General features: G+C 44.8%; 1 protein-coding gene across 4 annotated transcripts in view; it reads left to right on the top strand.

Moving 5' to 3' along the window:
* The window catches only part of LOC125462805 (voltage-dependent L-type calcium channel subunit alpha-1S-like), a 158,247-nt gene that overhangs the window by 78,856 nt on the left and 57,938 nt on the right, over window positions 1-21,453 (top strand). For all 4 annotated transcript variants that reach the window (XR_009447021.1, XM_059653514.1, XM_059653515.1 and 1 more), the window contains exons 19-23: window positions 1,073-1,160; window positions 3,540-3,647; window positions 10,914-10,966; window positions 18,405-18,545; window positions 19,665-19,866. Coding sequence is in view for 3 of the 4 variants with exons in the window: in XM_059653514.1 (XP_059509497.1) it covers window positions 1,073-1,160; window positions 3,540-3,647; window positions 10,914-10,966; window positions 18,405-18,545; window positions 19,665-19,866 (592 nt within the window). In the remaining variant the exon portion in view is untranslated. The remainder of the gene's footprint in view (window positions 1-1,072; window positions 1,161-3,539; window positions 3,648-10,913; window positions 10,967-18,404; window positions 18,546-19,664; window positions 19,867-21,453) is intronic.

Below are 21,453 nucleotides of genomic sequence, written 5' to 3'. Positions count from 1 at the left end.
ATGGAGACAACTGGATAGCATGTTGACCTGTATCTGGCACTGGATAATGAGGCATGCTTAATAAGTGACCTCAGATAAAAGATTCCCTCGGAAGTAGTGATCATAACATGGTAGAATTTCATATTCAGTTTGAGAGTGAGAAACTTGGATGGGAAATAACTGGGTTTAAAATAAATAAAGGGAAGGACCATGAAATGCAGATAGCGTTTGTGAAGTCGACTGTGCAGATAGAATAGCAGGAAAAACAGTCAGCAAGCAGAGGTGATTTATGACTCAGAAAAAATATTCTAAGGCCAGCCAGGTAGGTTAAGGAGAGTATTAGGTTGAATGGAAAAGCATATAAGGAGGCAAAAGACAATATTAGCCATGAATCATGGAATCCCTGCAGTGTGGAAGCAGGCCATTCGGCCCGTTGAGCCCACACCAATCCATTGAAGAGCATCCCAGCTCTGTGATCCTGAATAATTTCTTTGATGTAAATTGCAGTTTGTTTAGTTTAATGCAACAGCCTCCCATCCAATGTTAAGTGCATGTGCTTTTCCACATCACTATGTTACCACATTGTGTAACATCCTATTCTGGTTGATTGTAGCACTATATAGTAAAATGTAGTTAAAGCAAAGTACTCTGGGAACTGGACATCAATTCTGAGGAAGAGTCTCAAAATGTTAATTCTGTTTCTGTCTCCACAGATGCTGTCAGACCTGCTGGATTTTTCTTGTACAATATAGTGTCTGAGATGATTTCATTTTACATAACTTTACAATTGGTGATTTGCCTCATTATTTGCTTCTAGTAAGACCTTCTAAATGAATGACAGCTTCCTCAGAAATTGCATAACTGAGCATTTACAGAGGCAGCGTACGTTCTCGAGATTGACTGGGATTGAGCAAATACAGATTTACTGAGTTCTAGTACCCAGGCTGACAGTTTTCCTGGGATTTTTCTGATGGAGTGAATGAGAAGATGTGAGAGTAGGCAAATGAGTGAGAAAGCCAGTGAGCGAGACCATACATAGTTCCCCCTGCAGTGTGTTCAGTTAAGGAGCTCAGTGCTTACCTTTCTTTTCCAGATCAAGTGCTATCTCTGTGGTAAAGATTCTTCGAGTCCTCCGAGTGCTCAGACCTTTGAGAGCCATTAACAGAGCCAAGGGACTAAAGGTGAGCCAAGGTGTGGAGAATGTGCCTTTGTGACTGCAACAGTATATGTGTGTACATGTACATATGTACATGCATGTGTGAGTCAGTGTGTATATGTGAATTTATGGTTTATGTGTACATTTATGTAGGTGGTTGAGAACAGGTATGTGTGTGTATGTTGTGCATGTGCAGGTGCACCTATGCATGAGTCTGTATTTGAATATGTGCCTCACAACATGTTTAGGTATGCATGCAAGTGTGAGTATGCATATGCATGTAAACACAGATGTTTGTGTTTAGTAAGGCGTATGACCCTGATCATCACGTGTGACTACACATCAGTACACATTCATGAGTGTGTCAATACGTGTGCATTTGTGTGTGTAAATGTGTGTGTTTATATGTTATGCAGGTGCGTGTGTATGGGTATATGTGCACACGTTAATCTGTATATGTGTGTGCATGCATATATATGCATGTGTGCATGTTTGTGTATATGTGAGCATATTAATCTATGTGTGCGTCTATATGTATATATAATGTGTGTGCCCATATATCTTGTGCATATATGTGTGCATGTTTATCTGTGTGTGCTTGTTTGTGTGCATGAATATATGTATATTTATGGGTGTGTAATAATGTCTGTGCATTTGCAACAGTTCATTCTGCGTATGTACCAGGGCCAATAGTAAAGCTTGTTTTCAGTTTTCTTGATTATCCCTTCTGTTACTTAAGTTTAAAATAGGGATTAACTGAAGATTTGATACCCATTCATGCTAGTGCGGTCAAATAGACATGGGGTCCAGACCCAATGACATTTTGGACTGAATCTCCTTTTAGCTTAACAACAACTGGAGTTTGCATTCATTAAACATCTTTCATGCGTCAAAACATCCCAAGGCCCAACCTCAAATGACTTACATAAGGACATATTAGGGCAGATTCCGAAGGCTTTGTGAAAGAGGTGAGTTTTGAAGATTGTGTTAAATCAAGTAGAGGGTTGGAAATTTGTAGGGAGGGAATTTGGAGCTTCGAGCCCAGGCAGCTGAAGACAAGGTCACCGGAGTTGGAGAGATTAAAATTTGGGATGCTCAAGAGGCCAGAATTGATGAATGCAGAAATATGAGGGTTGTGGAGCTGGAGAAGGTTTCAGAACTGGGGATGGGAGGAGCAATAGAATGACTTGAAAACAAGGATGAGAATTTTGAAACTCGGGAGTTGCTGAGTGTTTGTTAGGACACAGGTTTGGGATGAGCTGAAGTTTGTTATTTACAAAACCGTTTGGCTGACTCACTCAGCAGGGATGGGAATGAATGATTCTTGGGGGGAACAACTGTGTGACAAGAGTAGTGGCAGGGGCAGAGTTCAACAGCTCCAAGGAGCGGGTAATGGGTAGTCTTGCTGAGAAAATGAATATGTGTTCGCGAGCTCCTCTCAGGTTAAGGAGGATATTGAGGTTGTAAACGGCCTATTTCAACTGTCCAGGGAAAGGGAACAGAATTCATGGAAGGGTCCAAAGACAGTGGCCCAGTTAAAGCAGCGATGAGGCAACAGTTCTTTCTCTCAGAGGGTCGAGAGCCTTTGGAACTCTCTTCCTGCAAAGATGCTGGGAGCAGAGTCCTTGAATATTTCTAGTACAGGGGTAGCTAGATCTTATTAAGCAACAGAATGCAAGGTGATCAGGGTTATGTGGGTTTGCAAGTATGAGGCTATGATCAGATCACTCATGATCCTCTTGAATGACAGAGTGGGCTCAATGGCCTACTCCAGGTCCTTGTTCATACAGGAAGTTGAACCTTCTGCTGGGCATCAGGAATCCTCTGGAAAAGCCCCCAGCTGCTCAGTCTCCAGTTGTCTCTCTTCCATTAGGAATTCGCTGATCGAGCTACCTCTGAATACACTTGTGGTCCCCTGCCCTTATGTTTAAGGCTGCATAAGAATTGTTGTACTTGTCATAACAAGATGTGTGTTGCACGGTTCAGTACTAGCAGTTCCACAACATTCTGTACCCACCCCAGCTTCCCTGTGCCCTGCTGCCACCTCCTTAACCCACAACCAAAGTTCAGTTCGTTTTCCTGTGCACGGTCCTAGTATCCCTCATCCACTGTACCGCTCCTCATTCCCCTGCGCCAAGCTCCCACCTCTCACACACCCATGCCCATCCCCAGTCCTTCTTTGCCCACCCCATCCCCTAAGCTCAACCCCCCCTTCCCTCATTCATCTGTAACCCCCTTTTCAGTTCCCTCCCTACATCTGCCTTTGCACTGGCTTTTCGAATGGGTGTTTTGTGAGTCAATGTCAGCCTGTACTGTGAAGCTTCCCTGAAACCCCCATCCACCCCCCAAAAGAAAACTGTTGCAGTACCAATGCCGATTTTCTCTCTCTCTGCCTTTCTTGCAGCATGTGGTTCAATGCGTCTTTGTGGCCATTAAGACCATAGGGAACATTGTGATCGTCACCACCCTCTTACAGTTTGTGTTTGCCTGCCTCGGGGTGCAACTTTTCAAGGTGAGAGCCCGGTTTGAGATCGTGCTGACGCTGATACCATTGCTGACGACTGGAACTCTGGAACCCAGTCTCCCGTTTCAGGTCGATAGCAGTCACAGTACCCAGACTAAAGTGGTAGAAGCATTGCAGTCTGCATGGGATTAACCTGGGAGGCTAGAACGTCAGGCAGGAGCCAAATACAATCAGTATATCTTTCTGATGGCCTGGCTGATGGGTAGAAAAACAGTCAGGTTTCTGAAAGTACATTTGCGTTTTCTGTAAAGTAGCCCTGTATTGGCTCCATCCATTTAATCAAAGCTGCCCAGGCAAGACCAGAGAAATTGGTTTTCACATGGATCTGTGAAAATGTCAGATATAGAGCTGACCAGTTATTACTGTGTCAGGGTGGTGATTAATAATTCTCAATAACTGAGTGGACCATATAATACTGTGATCAGGGGTGAGAAATTATTGCTGGATGCAGAGCCGATTATTCCTGGTCCTTTGAGTTGAATATAGCTGAGGCATGTGGTTGAACTGTTATTAGACCTTGTCATGCAGGCCCATAGTTCCTTGAAGGCGGGGTCACAGGTAGAGAGGGTAGGAAGGAGGTGTTTGGTACACTTATCCTTGTTCGTCAGCGCATTGAGTATAGGAGTTAGGAGGTCATGATGTGGCTGTACAGTACATTTGTTAGGCTACTTTTGTAATATTGTGTTCAGTTCTGGCCTCCCAACTATAGGGAAGATGTTGTTAAACTCGGAAAGCAGCAAAGATTGAGAAGGATTTTGCTGGGGTTGGATGGCTTGAATTGTAGGGAGAAGCTCACTAGGATGGGGCTGTTTTCCCTGGAGTGTGGTGGGCTGAGAAGTGACCTTATCAAGGTTTATAAAATCATGAGGGGCATGGATGCAGTGAGTATCCAAGGCCTTTTTCCTGGGTTAGGGAATTCCGAAACTAGAGGCTATAGATTTAAGGTGGCAGGGGAAAGATATAAAAGGGACTAAGGGGGAAACTTTCACCCAGAGGGTGATGCGTGATGAAATGAACTGCCAGAGGATGTGGTAGAAGCGGGTACAATTACAACATTTAAAAGGCATCTGGATGGGTACATGAATAGGAAGGGCTTGGAGGGATGTGGACTAAATTATGGCAGTTTTTGTTTCTCTATTCACCTGTGGGTGTGGATATTGCTGGCTGACCAGCATTACTGTTGCCCATCCCCAGTTTCCCTTGAGAAGGTGGTGGGGAGCCGCCTTCTTGACAAATGGGACTAGATCAGTTTCGGATATTTGGTTCGTATGGGGAAGTTGGACCAATGGGTCTATTTCAGTGCGGAGCTGGAGGAACACAGCAAGCCAGGCAACATCAGAGGAACAGGAAAGCTGACATTTCGGTTCAGGACCTTCTAGGGTCCTAACCCAAACCGTCAGCTTTCCTAGTCCTTTGATGATGCCTGGCTTGCTGTGTTCCTCCAGCTCCACACTGTGTTATCTTAGACTCCAGCATCAGCAGTTCTTACACTCTCTGGGTCTATTTTGGTGCTGTATGGCTGTACTGAGTCAGAAGGCTGAGGAATCTTTACTGGGAAATTTTGACTGAGACTTAACATTCTTGCCAGATTGTTTTGTATATGAGGCCATTCACCCCACAGCGTGGTTCTTGGAAAGTAGCTCGGTTTGCCCAACAAACCCTCTCTTGCTCCATTTCCTTTCGATTATATTCTTCAAGTATCCATTCAGTTCTTGTTTGAAGACTGTAATTGAATCTGTATCCACCAGGAAACATATTCCAAATAGAAACCACCTGTCATTTCAAATAGTTATTCCGCACATAAATTCTGGCTCTTTGTCAATCACCTTAAATCGGTGTCCATTGGTTATTGATTCTTCACCCTCTTGAAGTGCTTTTCTTGCTTTACTTAATCACAATCCTAATGATTTTGAACTCCTCCATCACATTTCCTCTGCACTTTCTGTGCTGTGTGGAGAATAACGGTCTGTCCAAATGTACCACACTTCCTCTTCCACAGGTCAACCCTTTTCCGAAGCCTTCACAATTCTTACCAAAATGTGGTGCCCGCATCCAGACACACTATTCCAGCTGGAGCGGAACATTTCATTCACCTCTGGCATACAGGCATTGCTGGCTGGGCCAGCATTTCTTGCCTGTCCCTAGTTGCCCTTGAGAAGCCGGTGGTGAGCTGCCTTCTTGAGCTACTGCAGTGCATGTGCTCTAGGTAGACCTCCAATTCCATTAGGGAGGAAGTTGCAGGATTTTGACCGAGCAACACTGAAAGAATGGTGATGTATTTCCAAGTCACGTCGGTATGTAAACATAGAACATAGAACATAGAGCATTACAGCACAGTACAGGCCCTTTGGCCCTCGATGTTGTGCCGACCTGTCATACCGATCTCAAGCCCATCTAACCTACACTATTCCATGTATGTCCACACGCTTGTCCAATGACGACTTAAATGTACCTAAAGTTGGCGAATCTACTACCGTTGCAGGCAAAGCCTTCCATTCCCTTACTACGCTCTGAGTAAAGAAATCACCTCTGGCATCTGTCCTATATCTTTCACCCCTCAATTTAAAGCTATGCCCCTTCATGCTCGCCGTCACCATCCTTGGAAAAAGGCTGTCCCTACCACCCTATCTAACCCTCTGATTATTTTATATATTTCAGTTATGTCACCTCTCAACCTTCTTCTCTCTAATGAAAACAGCCTCAAGTTCCTCAGCCTTTCCTCGTAAGACCTTCCCTCCATACCAGGCAACATCCTAGTAAATCTCCTCTGCACCCTTTCCAAAGCTTCCACATCCTTCTTATAATGCGGTGACCAGAACTGTACGCAATACTCCAAGTGTGGCCACACCAGAGTTTTGTACAGTTGCAGCATAACCTCTTGGTTCTGGAACTCGATCCCTCTATAAATAAAAGCTAAAACACTGTATGCCTTTTTAACAGCCCTGTCAACCTGGGTGGCAACTTTCAAGGATCTGTGTACATGGACACCGAGATCTCTCTGCTCATCGACACTTCTAAGAATCTTACCATTAGCCCAGTACTTTGCCTTCCGGTTACTCCTACCAAAGTGCATCACCTCACACTTGTCTGCATTAAACTCCATTTGCCACCTCTCAGCCCAACTCTGCAGCTTATCTATGTCTCTCTGCAACCTACAGCATCCTTCGTCACTATCCACAACTCCACTGACCTTGGTGTTGTCTGCAAATTTACTAACCCATCCATCTGCGCCCTCATCCAGGTCATTTATAAAAATGACAAACAGCAGTGGACCCAGCACCGACCCTTGCGGTACACCACTAGTAACTGGTCTCCAGGATGAACATTTCCCATCAACTACCATCCTCTGTCTTCTTTCAGCAAGCCAATTTCCGATCCAAACTGCTATATCTCCCACAATTCCATTCCTCCGCATTTCGTACAATAGCCTACTGTGGGGAACTTATCGAACGCCTTGCTGAAATCCATATACACCACATCAACAGGTTTATTCTCATCTACCTGTTTGGTCACCTTCTCAAAGAACTCAATAAGGTTTGTGAGGCATGACCTTCCCTTCACAAAACCGTGCTGACTATCCCTAATCAATTTATTCTTTTCTAGATGATTATAAATCCTATCCCTGATAACCTTTTCCAACGCTTTACCAACAACTGAGGTAAGGCTCACTGGTCTATAATTACCAGGGTTGTCTCTACTCCCTTTCTTGAACAGGGGAACTACATTTGCTGTCCTCCAGTCATCTGGCACTATTCCTGTAGACAATGACGAGTTAAAGATCAATGCCAAAGGCTCGGCAATCTCCTTCCTGGCTTCCCAGAGGATCCGAGGATAAATCCCATCCAGCCCAGGGGACTTATCGATCTTCACACTCTGTAGGATTTCTAATACCTCTTCCTTGTGAACCTCAATCCCACCTAATCTAGTAGCCTGTATCTCAGTAATCTGCTCGACAACGTTGTCATTTTCTAGAGTGAATACTGTTGAAAAATATTCATTTAGCGCTTCCCCTATCTCATCTGACTCCACTCACAACTTACCACTACTATCCTAGATTGGGCCTAATCTTACTTTTGTCATTCTTTTATTCCTTCAATACCTATAGAAAGCCTTAGGGTTTACCCTGATCCTATCCGCCAACAACTTCTCATGTCTCCTCAGGACTATTGCAAAAATATTGTCAAGGCCCATAACTTTGACAGTATCCAGTGCCTCCAACCATTTGGGGCGGTACGGTGGCTCAGTGGTTAGCACTGCAGCCTCACAGCACCAGGGACCCAGGTTCAATCCCATCCTCAGGCAGCTGTTTGTGTGGAGTTTGCACCTTCTCCCTGTGTCTGCGTGGGTTTCCTCTGGCCACTCCAGTTTCCTTCAACAGTCCAAAAATGTACAGGCTAGGTGGATTGACCGTGCCAAATTGCCCATAGTGTGGTTATGTGTGCCCATTATGTGCCGGTTAGGTGGATTAGCCAAGGAAAATATGGAGTTACATGGATTGGGTGGGCCTGGGCGTGATGCTCTTCAGAGGGTTGGTGTGGACTTCATAGGCTGAATGGCCTGCGTCCATACTGTAGGGGTTCTATTCAATGATTTCTTGATAGCCTGTGAAATGATTCAAATTGACAGAAGACTGACGTCAGTAATGCTGGGGAGTGGAGGAGACTGAGATGGATCATTAACTTGGCACTTCTGGCTAAAGATTGCTGCAAATGCTTCAGCCGTTTATTTTGTGCTGATGTGCTGTGCTCCTCCATCATTGAGGATGCGTAAATTTTGAGTCCTTAGAGTAGTACAGCACGGAAAGAGACTCTTCTGCTCAATTCATCTGGACTTGCCAGATATCCTAAACTGATCTAGTCCCATTTGGCCCATATCTCTCTAAACCCTTCCACTTCATGTACCCATCAAGATGCCTTTTAAATTTTGTATTTTTACCTGTCACCACCACCTCTGACAGCTGGCTCCATTTATGCACCATCCTTTGCATGCAAAATTGCCCTTTAGGTCCCTTTTAAATCTTTCCCTCTCACCTTAAACTTATGCCGTCTAATTTTGGACTCCCCTACCCTGGGAAAAAGACTGCGGCTATTCACTCTATCCATGCCCCTCGATATTTTGTAAATCTCTTTAAGGTCACCTCTCAGCCTCTAATTCTCCAGGAAAAAAAAGAACAACCCACCCTATTCAGTCTCTCCTTTTAGCTCAGACCCTCCAATCTTGGCAACATTCTTGTAAATCGTTTTTGAACCCTTTCAAGTTTCGCAACAACTTTTCTAGAGCAGGGAAACCAGAGTCCAACACAGTATTTAAAAAATGGCCTCGCCAGTGTTCTGTACAGCTGCAATATTAATCCTCACTCCTACGCTCAAGGCACTAACCAATTAAAGCAAGCTTACCAAATGCCTCCTTCACCAGCTCTCCAGCTGCGACTCCACTTTCAAGGAACAGTGCACCTGCACCCCTCGGTCTCTTTGTTCAGCCCTGCTATTAACTGTATAAGACCTGCCATGGTTTGCATTACCTCATTGTGGAGCCGCCTCCTCCACTGATTTGTATAATCATCCACCACCATTCACAACTGAATGGGGCCGGACAGCAGAGGCTTGATGTGATCTGTTGGCTGTGGCTTTAGCTCTGTCTGTCATTTGCTGTTTATGCTGTTTGGCATTTAAGTCATCTTGTTTGGCCGCTTCACCAGGTTGGCACGTCCTTTTTAGGTAGGCCTGGTGCTGCTCCCGGCATGTCTTCCTCCAGTCTCCATTGAACCGGGGTAGATCCCCTGGCTTGACGGTGGAGGATCTGCTGGATTACGATGGTACAGATTCTGCTGCTGGTGCTGCTGATGGCCTTGAGTTGCTAGGTCTGTTTGAAATCTTGCCCGCTCAACATGATTAGAGTATCGCGCACGTTACTGGATGGTATTCTCTATGTGAAGGTGGTACTTTGTTAGCAGAAGGAATGCCCAGTGGCCACTCAATGCTGCCGTGGACAAATACATCCGCAGCAGGCGGATTGGTGAGGATAACGTCAAATATGTCTTTCCCTCTTGTTGGCTCCCTCACCAACTGCCATAGACCCAGTCCAGCAGCAAAGTCCTTTAGGACTTGGTCAGCTCAATCAGTAGTGATGCTGCCAAGTGGTGAAGCCCCCCACTTAGAGTACGTTTTGTGCCCTTGCCAACCTCAGTGCCTCCTTCAGTTGTTTGTGGTAGTCAGCAGGGGTTTCCTTCCCCAAATCTAACTTGATGCCACGATACATAAGGAATTCTGGAGTCAATGTTGAGAATCCCAGGGCAACTCTCTCCTGATTGAATGTGCCGAGCCTGTCCTGCCTTTGGGACAGCACATGTCCATGAAGGGTGATGATGGTGCCTGGCACATTGTGTGATTCTGTGAGAATGTCTTCTGTTGCTTGAACAGCCTGTGAGACAGATCTCCCAATTTGGCCCGACTCTCAGAAGCTTTTAGAAGGATATGGACCAAGTGCAGGGAAATGGGGTTTGTGTGGATGGACATTTTGTTTGGCGTGGACCGTTTAGGCCAAAGGGCCTGTTTCTGTGCTGTCAGACTCTATGACTCTAAGTTGATGAGTGGTACCTTGCAAGGTCAACAGGGCTGAGTTTGCTGTTTTCATTTCCAATGCCTACTTTGATGCCAAGATTCCTTACTTTGAGACTTTTTTTTTAGCAGATTAATACAACTGAGTAGCTTATTAGGGCCATTAGACAGAGCAGCTAAGAGTCAACCACATTGCTGTAAGTCTGGGATCACATGTTGGACACACCAGGTAAGGAACGCGAATTAACCCTTCCTAAAGGAAGGTTAGTGAACCTACAACTGTTTCACAATCATCAATAAACCATCACTTTCCTCAGAGTATTACCTGTATTTCTAGTCCAGTGACAATATCTGTACACCATTACCTCCCCATAGCTTACAGATGGATAACTGGAGTGTTGCTAATATAGTGTACTTATTAAAATTCTTTGAATTCTTGAACTGTTGCAGTCCATAGGTGTTAGTCCACCTACAGTGCTGTTAAGTTGGAGATCCAGGTTTATTCAGTATCGTTACAGCGAAGGGACAGTGATATGGTTCGAAGTCATGATGGTGCGTGTGGCTTGGAGCAGAACTCGCTGGTGGTTCTCAGTTTACAGTAGAGCTGTGTAGTTGGTGCTGGATTAATTCCCTCCTGTTGATAACTGACAATGTAAAATCACTGCTTGTAGCTAACTTATCGTTTTCTTTAATTTAGGGAAAGTTTTACAGCTGCACTGATCCCTCCAAAATGACAGAAGAAGACTGCAAGTGAGTGTGAGTAGGGGATGAGTTGACCCCTGTGTTTCAGTGAATGTCATGGCTGGATGCTCATGGTTCTCTGTGGCCTGAAAACCAGGGCTGAATTTTAACAGATGTTGGGCTGAATATTTTGGGGGATCAATTAGCACAAATGATTGACCTCTTTCTGCACTGTATCAGCACATTATGTCTGTACTGGTAAAGCTGCTACAATTCCACCTATCCTTTCCTCGTTCCTTTGAAAATTGTGTTTCGTTTTCCAAGTATAAATTCAATTCCCTTTTGATTTAGGTAATTTTTTATTTGTAAAGAGCGAGGAACTAATTCTTTCGTAGTTGTTCATTCAGAGTTTAAGTTTTACTGCTGCACTGCTCTCAGGTGCTGAGTCATTGTAACAAAAACACTAAGTCCACAGGTGAACAGCAAGAAATACGCTCGTTACGGAAGGTATTATTTTCAACGTATGGGAATTAAACAAGAAGTGGCTTTAGTAGGTGTCAGTGAGCAAAGCAACCCATTAAAATAGATTTAATGTTGAACTGGATTAAATATGTTTCACTGAAACGGGTGGCTCAATGTGAGAAACCCCTTCAGCCACGAGCACGCAGCATTAGCCCTGAATGGACTGTGGAGCTGATGATGAGATTGAGACATTTGGAAAGTTCAATGAAAAGTGTAGACTGACATTCAGAAGTTTCCTGTCATGCCCCAGTGAAGAGGCAAGTGTCAGGTACATTCTTCCATGGGCAGGAGAGAAGGGTTTGAGTCTGTTTAAAGATGGAAGATGAGAGTGAGGATGGGAGTAGAAAGCCAGACGAAAGTTCAGCACACATCTCCAGCCAACGTCAAAGCATCTGATCCAACAGGTATGAATTTCAAAGCCCGAGGAAGAAATTTACGTAAATTCTTGACAGTTTCCAAACAAAATTGAAAAACACAACTGCAAAGAGCAAAGTCCATGATACAGATGAAAGACTGAGAGGTGAGCTTCTTTACAACCCGGCAATCCCTGCAGTACAAAACAATTTGATTGGAAGGGACTAGTTCACAAGGCTGTAGACTACTGCCAGGGCACAGGTATACACTGCCAGAGGACAGGTAGACACTGCCAGGGCACAGGTATACACTGCCAGAGGACAGCTAGACACTGCCAGGGCACAGGTATACACTGCCAGGGCACAGGTATACACTGCCAGAGGACAGCTAGACACTGCCAGGGCACAGGTATACACTGCCAGGACACAGGTATACACTGCCAGAGGACAGGTATACACTGCCAGGACACAGGACAACACTGCCAGAGGACAGGTAGACACTGCCAGAGGACAGGTAGACACTGCCAGGGCACAGGTATACACTGCCAGAGGACAGGTATACACTGCCAGGGCACAGGTAGATACTGCCAGAGGACAGGTATACACTGCCAGAGGACAGGTATACACTGCCAGGACACAGGACGACACGGCCAGAGGACAGGTATACACTGCCAGAGGACAGGTATACACTGCCAGGGCACAGGTATACACTGCCAGAGGACAGCTAGACACTGCCAGGGCACAGCTAGACACTGCCAGGGCACAGCTAGACACTGCCAGGGCACAGGTATACACTGCCAGGGCACAGCTAGACACTGCCAGAGGACAGGTAGACACTGCCAGAGGACAGGTATACACTGCCAGGGCACAGGTATACACTGCCAGAGGACAGGTATACACTGCCAGGGCACAGGTAGATAGATGAAGATGCTGACTACCCAAAGAGTTAGCCTTCAGTTCAGTTAAGCTGATGCATCAAAAGGGAAATGAAAGAGTGAAAGACATGCAGGAGTTGTGGATGGACAGAAGGAAATTTCTTTCATATGGATCTAACTGCAGAGTTTGAAGAAAACGCAGTCACGAGGAAGAGTGTGTTGAACAAGGGAAGAAGATAGTCGAGGAGTTATCTGAGACAAAACAGCGGCACAGTGGCTTAGTGGTTAGCACTGCAGCCTCACAGCGCCAGGGACCTGGGTTCAATTCCAGCCTCCGGCAACTGTCTGTGTGGAGTTCGCATATTCTCCCCGTGTCTGCGTGGGTTTCCTCCAGGTGCTCCGGTTTCCTCCCACAGTCCAAAGATGTGCAGGCTGGGGTGGATCAGCCATGCTAAATTGCCCATAGTGTTCAGGGGTGTGTGGGTCATAGGGGGATGGGTCTGGGTGGAATGCTTCAAGGGGCGGTGTGGACTTGTTGGGCTGAAGGGCCTGTTTCCACACTGTAGGGAATCTAATCTAAATAAAACAGGGCAAATAAGAAGGAAAACATACGAAAGCTGCTGCAGCTGGATGATGAAGAATTTGCAAACACGATTAATATAGGGACCGTCAAACTGCATAAAATACCCGACTGTGACAATTCCCAAAGGAAAGAAATTCACACGACCATTCAATCCAGGAGGAGATTGGGAAATAAACCCAGGACCATAAAGCTGGAGCTGAAGCTTGATACCAGAGTACAGAGTAACATCATTGAACTCAGATGTGATGAGAAGATGTGTCTAGGACATTTAAAAGGCAATTGTAGCCCAAGGAAAGATGCTTTTGAACTGGGCGACATCATGCTAATGGCTGATGGAGAGCCTGTGCTTTGCCAGGAAGGAATAGCCCAAACCTGAGGGACCTGCAAATGAAAGGATGTTATCTGTACATTCCACATCGCAGAAACAATGGTTCTGCCTTCGTGGGGTTGTGTTGAATTGTAACTTGTCTCAATAAACTGTCAGATGAAGGAGTCAACACTGAGGGCTGAAGGTAATAGAGCTATTGAAAATCCCCTTTCATCAGAAGCTAGAAGGATCTGATACAAGTGTGTCCAGTGTATTTTAATGAGTTGTTAGGATGTTTTGAAGATTAGGACCATCACATCATTATTTCTTTTATTTATTCAGGGGATGTGGACATCTTTGGTTGGGCCTGCAGTAATTGACCATCACTAATTGCCCTTGAGAAAGTTTTGGCGAGCTGCCTTATTGAACCTCTGCAGTCCTTGTAGTGTGTAGGGACAGTGTTGTTTGGAAGGGAATTCAAGATTGTGAGCCCTGTGCCTTTGCAGTGAAGGAAGTGAGCAATCAAAATGCAGGCTTTTTTGTCCTGAATGGTATCCACTTTCTTGAATGTTGTTGGAGCTGCACTCATCCAGGCAAGTGGGGAGTATTCCATCACAATCCTGACTTGTGCCTTGTGGATCGTGGACGGGCTTTCGGGAGTCAGGAGATGACTTACTTCCCGCAGTGTTCCTATCCTCAAGGAGCAATGATCTGATCGTCTCTCACTGGACATGGTCGTTGATTGGCATTTGTACAGCATGAATGTTACTTACTGACCCAACAGCACAGACAGTGGTTTAACCTCCATGTCAATAGAACAAAGAGGATGTCTTGAAATAGAACTCCCAAAGTTGGAAAAAAAAATGGAGTGATCGCTATAGTCACAGAACGTACAGCTGGGTTAGTACTGTTTTGGTGAGTGAGAACCCAAGTGGATGGCTGAGAATTTGCCTGGATCCCAAAGATTTTAATGAAGCAATAGTGAGGAATCTTGACCTCATGCCAACCCCTGGAAGAGATTACACCGTGATGTGTACCTGTAATGTAAGCCAATGTCAGAAAAGTCTTCCTGAACATGAAGCCTGGTGAGGAATTTTCACTGTTGACAACATTCAGCACATACGTGGCTGGTATAAATTCCTGCCTTGAAGTAGTGAGAATGTGTTCCATCAAAATGTGGACATCACATAATGGTGATGTAAAACGTTGGTCAGCATCACTAATGATGTCCAAACCCACAGAGTAGTGGGAAAAAATATCCGTGGCATCATCCACACAGTCTAGCAATCCAGGAAATCTGCAATCAATCTGATTGCAGAGAAATGCGTTGTGAAGGTGGCAGAAGGCCTGTTCTTCAGAATGTTGTATATGCCCAATGGAGTCAAGCTGAGTCCTGAAAAAAATTACAGTTACCTCTGAAATGAAAGTTCAAGAGGCAAGAAAGTGGAGAGCAGTTTCCTGGCGTGACCCCGGACATGCGTTCTTCCATGCTTTGCATATCAAGAAATACAGTAAGCCTATGAGAGCTAATGAAGAAAGATGGTGAGTAGCAGGGCTAGAGTTACCTCCACAAAATTTGAACATTCTCTGAGAAGTCACGTGCAAGGAGAGAAATCTGTCATTCGACAGCAGAGAGAAAGCTGTCACTCTGCTACTCATTAATGCACAGGTCAAAGGAGGTCAAGGTTTTAATAAGAATCTTAATGCCTTACTGAGCTGTTGAAAGGGCAAGCTGTGAAAATCTAGTAAACGTTGATGATGAATCAGAAACTCCAGCATTAAACTGCAACTGGTGAGCAAATGAGAAGGAACAAGAGTTCATATTCAATCAGTACCCGAGCTGGAAAATGAAAGATAATCAACACCAGCATGGTCAGCAGCCTACAGAACAACATCAACAGTATCACAAACAAGGGGCACATTAGCAACATCAAACACAGCTCCTACAAACCCAGCTGCAACATTGCCCAGGCAGCATGTCAGGCCATAGCGGGAGCATTGAATTCCAAGCCTACATGATAGAGACACATCTTACCACCACAGCAATAGCATGAATAATATGTCAAGAAAAAAATAGTTATAAGACTCTGAAGATGTTTAATTTAATCAAAAAGTGATCATTAATCTTTTGATAATTATGGAAAGTTAATAATTGGAATAATATTGATTTAGCGATTGTTTTTTTAGAAGGTAAGGATGTTGCATTGTTAATTAATCCTTAAAGAGCTTGGAAGTGATTATCACGTGGCTATACTGCCAGGGGTCACATGTATTGCTCCAGTGCCTCAGAAACTGCAGCGATAATGTGCCAGTCACCAGGCACAGGGAGAACAACAAAAAATGCACTGCGTGAAGACATTCCTCTGAATCGAAAAGTGTGATTATCAAAAAAGAAAACCCTTCCCAATTCACCTCTGCTGATTTTTTTTCTACAAACCTGTGTTGTCTGTTACCATTCCTTACATTTCAAATGCTTCCACCTTATCTAGACTCATAGAGATCTACAGCACAGAAAAAGGCCCTTCAGCCCATTGCATCTGCATTGGTCAAAAACAACAATCGAATTATTCTAATTCCATTTCCCATCACTTGAGCTTGTATATAGCATCACAGTTGTGCATCTAAATACTCATTAAATGTTACAAGGGTTGCTGCTTCGACCATCTTTTAAAAGTATGATGTGGAGGTACTGGTGTTGGACTGGGGGTGGGCAAGGTCGGACGTCACACAACACCAGTTTATAGTTCAACAGGTTTAGCTGAAATTACAAGCTTCTGGAGTGCTGGGCTCTCAAAGCTTGTGATTTCAGATAAACCTGTTGGACAATAACCTGGTGTTGTGTGACTTCTTACTTTTACGGGCAGTGAGCTCCAGATCCCCACCACCCTCTGGCGAGCAACCTTTCCTCACATCTCCTCTAAATCCCCTGCCCATTAGCCTTAAATCTATGTCCCTTGTCATCAATTCCTCTGTCAAGGAAGAAGTTTTCTTCCTGCCTACCTGATCTACGCCCTCATAATTTTAAATGCCTCAATCATGTACCCCCTCAATTTCCTTTGTTCTCAGCAAAATAACCCCAGGCTGTCCAACCTCTCTTCATAACTGAAATTCTCCAGCCCAAGCAACACCTTGGTCAATCTCCTGTTCACCCTCTGGATTCCAGAACTGAACCCATACTCTAGCTGTGTCCTCACCAACATTTTATACAGTTCCAGCATAACTTCCCTGCTCTTAAACTCTGTAGCTCAATGAATAAAGACATCTATCCCCTATGCCTTCTTAACCACTTGATCAACTTTTCCTGATACCTTCAGGGACTGGTGTACATGCACCAGATTCAGAGGAATGTCTTCGCACAGTGCTTTACAAGGCCCTATTGTTTATCATGTATTCCCCTTGCCTTATTTGTCCCACAGAGTGCATCACCTCACACTTACCTGGATATTGGATTGAATTCTGTTTGCCATTGATCAGCCCATTTGACCAGCCCCTTTATATCCTCTTGTAATCTAAGGCTATCCTCCTCATTATTTACCACCCCACCAATTTTTGTACCATCTGTGAACTTACTGATCAACCACTCTACTTTTAAGTCTGAATTATTTTATATAAACCACAAACTGCAAGAAGCGCAACACTGACCCCAGTGGACCCCACAGGACACAGAGTTCCAATCTGAAAAACAGCCCTCTACCATCACCGATTTAACAAAGTGTGGAGCTGGATGAACACAACAGGCCAAGCAGCATCTTAGGAGCACAAAAGCTGACGTTTCGGACCTAGACCCTTCACCCTCTACCATCACCCTCTGCTTCCTGCTCCTCAGCCAATTGTGGATCCAATTTGACAAATTTTCTTGGATCCCCTGGGCTCTTAACTTTGCTATCAGTCTCCCATGCTGAACCTAATCAGGAGTCTTGCTGAAGTCCATGCGGACCATATCAACAGCATAGCCCTCACCTACACACCTGGTCACCTCTACGGAGAATTCAATCAAATTGGTCAGACCTCCCCTTAACAAAACCTCATGCTGACTGTTCTTGCTTAAATCCCTGCCTTTCCAAATGCAAATTAATTCTGTCCCTCAGCATTGCTTCCAACCAGTTGATCCCTCATTCTGCAATCATTCTAGTAACTCTTCTGTACTCTTCCTCTGGCCTTGATGTCCTTCCTAAAGTGATGCACAGAATAGAAAATGATACGACTATTGGGATTGATCATTTCTTCCTCCAGGGTTCAGCATAATTTCCTTGTTTTTGTACACAGTGTCTCAGTTATAAAAACCAAGTTTTCCAAGTATCATGCAACATCCTTCTCAACTCATTCTGCCATATTTGAAAGTCTGTTGAAAACTGCACTCATTTCTCTCTCTTTCTGCCCCTCCCTCCCTCTCATCCTCACTTTCGCCCCCATCCCTTCCTCCGTCTTTGTAATTCTCACCCTTCCTCCCCACTCCATCTCCCACCCCCCCTGTGCTCTCTCTCTTTCTCCCTCCCTCCCCTCCTCCAATCCCTGGCCCACTCTCTCTGCCCCCTTCGTCCATTGACCCTGATACCTCTGCCTCTCTGTCTCCATCTTGTATTTTTCTCTCCTGTCACTTCATTTCATTCCCCCTCACTCCCCACTCTACACCCCTACCCCTAAACTCCCTTCCATTGTCTTCCCCAAATTCTCTCTCTTCCTTTTCCCTATTCTCTCCATTGTGTCTCCCCCTTCAATATCTCCACTGCCCCTCTGTCCCCCCCTTCGCCCTCTTCCACTCTTCATTTTACATCGTCTTATTCCATTCTCCCAACCCTCTTATCCCTTTATCTACCCCTTTCTTTCCCTATCTCTTTCCTGCTCCCTCCTTTCTCTTCTCACTCAGAGGCCAGTTTATTGCCTATGGTGAACCAGATCAGCTCTCAGTCCAGGAGCGAATGTGGGTTAATAGCGACTTCAATTTTGACAATGTGTTGTTGGCGATGATGGCTCTCTTTACAGTTTCCACCTTCGAGGGGTGGCCCCAGTGAGTACCGAGGCTGGGGCTTGGGTTAGAACCGAGGGAGGGGCCGAGTGTGTCCTGAGGATAGGGCTGGTAGTACTGAAGGAGGGATCAACTGATGCTTTTTTAAATTCATGCATGAGATGTCAGCATTTCTGAACAGGCCAGCATTTAATGCTTAACCCTAATTACCTGGACAGCAGTTAAGAGCCAACTATATCGCTGTGGGTCTAGAATCATGTAGGCCAGACCAGGTAAGTATGCCAGTCTTCTTCCCCAAAACACATGTGTGTGCCTGCTGGACATTTAGGACAATCAGTAATATTTACATGGTTGCCATTAGGCTAGTGTTTAACTTCAGACATTTTTGATTTAAGTTCAAATTTCACCATCTGCCACAATCAGATTTGAACCCATGTCCCAAGATCATTAAGTTGGGTCTGGATTACTCGCCCAGTGATGTTAACACTATGCTACCACCTCCCCATCTACTGAGGGAGGGGCTGAGTGAGTACCAAGGGAGGGGCTGAGTGAGTACTGAAGGAGGGGCTGAGTACCGAGGGAAGGGCTGAGTGAGTACTGAAGGAGGGGCTGAGTGAGTACTGAAGGAGGGGCTGAGTGAGTACCAAGGGAGGGGCTGAGTGAGTACTGAAGGAGGGGCTGAGTGAGTACTGAGGGTGGGGCTGAGTGAGTACTGAAGGAGGGGCTGAGTGAGTACTGGGGAGGGGCTGAGTGAGTACTGAGGGAGGGGCTGAGTGAGTACCGAGGGAGGGGCTGAGTTAGTACTGAGGGAGGGGCTGAGTGAGTACCGAGGGCCGGGTAATAATTGTTGGTATTTTCAAGGACCATTCAGAATCTCTGTCAAATCTGCTCGTCTCATTGAGTACCCAGGGTACTGACTCTGAGTATACTTAAAGCTATGGCCCCATTAGTACTGGGGCTTGGGTGGCCCAAGCACTTATTTGGGATAGGGTGAGTAACTCAACTGAAGGATTTCCCTCATTCCTCTCATTTACTTCCCTTTTGCCATATTACAATTCAGATTTGCTATGGGACTGATTTAACGGAGAGCGCGAGCTAAAGATTATACAGGGTGCTGACTAAATGCCCAGACCAGAGGTAACAGATATCTCTGCCACTCAGGTTATTGTACAAAGCCATTGACTCTCACACTGAAGACATGGGCCCCATCTACAACTACCGAGTCGGCATTTCAATATTCTTCATCATCTACATCATTCTCATTGCTTTCTTCATGATGAATATCTTTGTGGGGTTTGTCATTGTAACGTTCCAGGAACAGGGAGAGGCTGAATACAAGAACTGCGAGCTCGACAAAAATCAGGTAACAATCCTCTCCCTCACCCCGTACCTGAGTAACAGTCCTCATCCATAGCCCATACCTTCACCCTTACTCCATACCAGGGTAAGAACCTTCATTTGTAGCCCATGCCCGAGTAACAATCCTCATTCGTAGCCCATGCCTGAGTAATAATCCTCATTCATAACCCGTGCCTGAGTAACAATCCTCATCTGTAGCCCATGCCTGAGTAACAATCCTCATCTGTAGCCTGTGCCTGAGTAACAATCCTCATCCGTAGCCCGTGCCTGAGTAACAATCCTCATCCGTAGCCCATGTCCGAGTAACAATCCTCATCCGTAGCCTGTGCCCGAGTAACAATGCTCATTCATAGCCCGTGCCCAAATAATAATCCTCATCTATAGCCCATACCCAAGTAACAATCCTATCCTCACCCATACTGCATACCTGAATAATAATATTCCCCCACACTTGATATGCCAGTAACATTTGTTACATTTTAAGGTGATGGTATGACTGGATATGTCGGATCCCAGAAAAAAACCTGGCTTGATAGCTATATGTCTTTGCTTAATTTGTTAATCTGGTGGTTAGTTGCTGGGATATATTCACTCAAGGCTGCAGACTTGCGTTAACACGGGGCAGAAAGTAACAATACAAAAAGAAGAAATTCAGTAAACTAAGCGATCAAAATGCAGAAAGAGTTACAAAAACCACAAAAGACAGCAAAAGGAAGATTCAACTTGTTGCCCAACATTGTACATGACACACCTCAAGTCCAGAGAAATAACGCCTCTATCTTTACTCTAACTTTCTAACTAACTGAATCCTGACAATTTCTTTGCGGCAGACTGCGGAGACAATTCGCTGAATCCATTCCAAATCTTCAACACAAATTTTTCACAATTTTGAGAGCCTAAACATGCTCAGTTTTAATTATGTGCATATTTCCAGTCAAACTCGCCTGATTTGAAAGCTTTACAATCTAATTCCTTCTGCTGAGGCAACTGATTTCCTGAACTGCCCTTCTAGGAGACAAACTAAATTAGCCCTGAACATAACTCCTCTCAATCTGGGATCCTTCTTAGAGAAGGAACTGGGAACAAAGCTAATGGTTTTAAATGTTTACCAAACTGTTGTAAACTCAACAGCATAAACATTTTCTCAGGAGTCAGCAGTTAGCTGCTTTCTGACAAAATGCTGGATTCACTCACTATTCCAAAAGGACCCTCTGACCATTTTTTTATAAAGAAAACTTTTCATAGAAGTAACTAATAGCCCTCTACCTCTAATTTGAATTCCAAACTTTAAAAATGATACTGAGTTGTACATAAAAGGTACACCTTGCATTAATCAAGCCACATCCACACCTTATATTGCAGTAATAAACCCCATTCAACACCATGTATCCCAGTCATCATCCCCACTCACAGAGTGTAGTTCAGTAACAATCCACACCAGTGCTCATGTCTGAGTAAAAATCATCACTCACCTCTCATTCCTGAGTGACAGTCTTTGCCCGTACCTGTATCCGAGTAATAATCCATGCCCACACTTTATACGAGTAATTTTCCTCATTTGCACTTTGTACAGAGTATCTGCCCCCATCAA

The sequence above is a fragment of the Stegostoma tigrinum genome, chromosome 21 (genome assembly GCF_030684315.1).
Source record: "Stegostoma tigrinum isolate sSteTig4 chromosome 21, sSteTig4.hap1, whole genome shotgun sequence".
NCBI classification, from domain to species: domain Eukaryota; kingdom Metazoa; phylum Chordata; class Chondrichthyes; order Orectolobiformes; family Stegostomatidae; genus Stegostoma; species Stegostoma tigrinum.
This window is presented reverse-complemented; position numbering and strand designations above follow the sequence as displayed.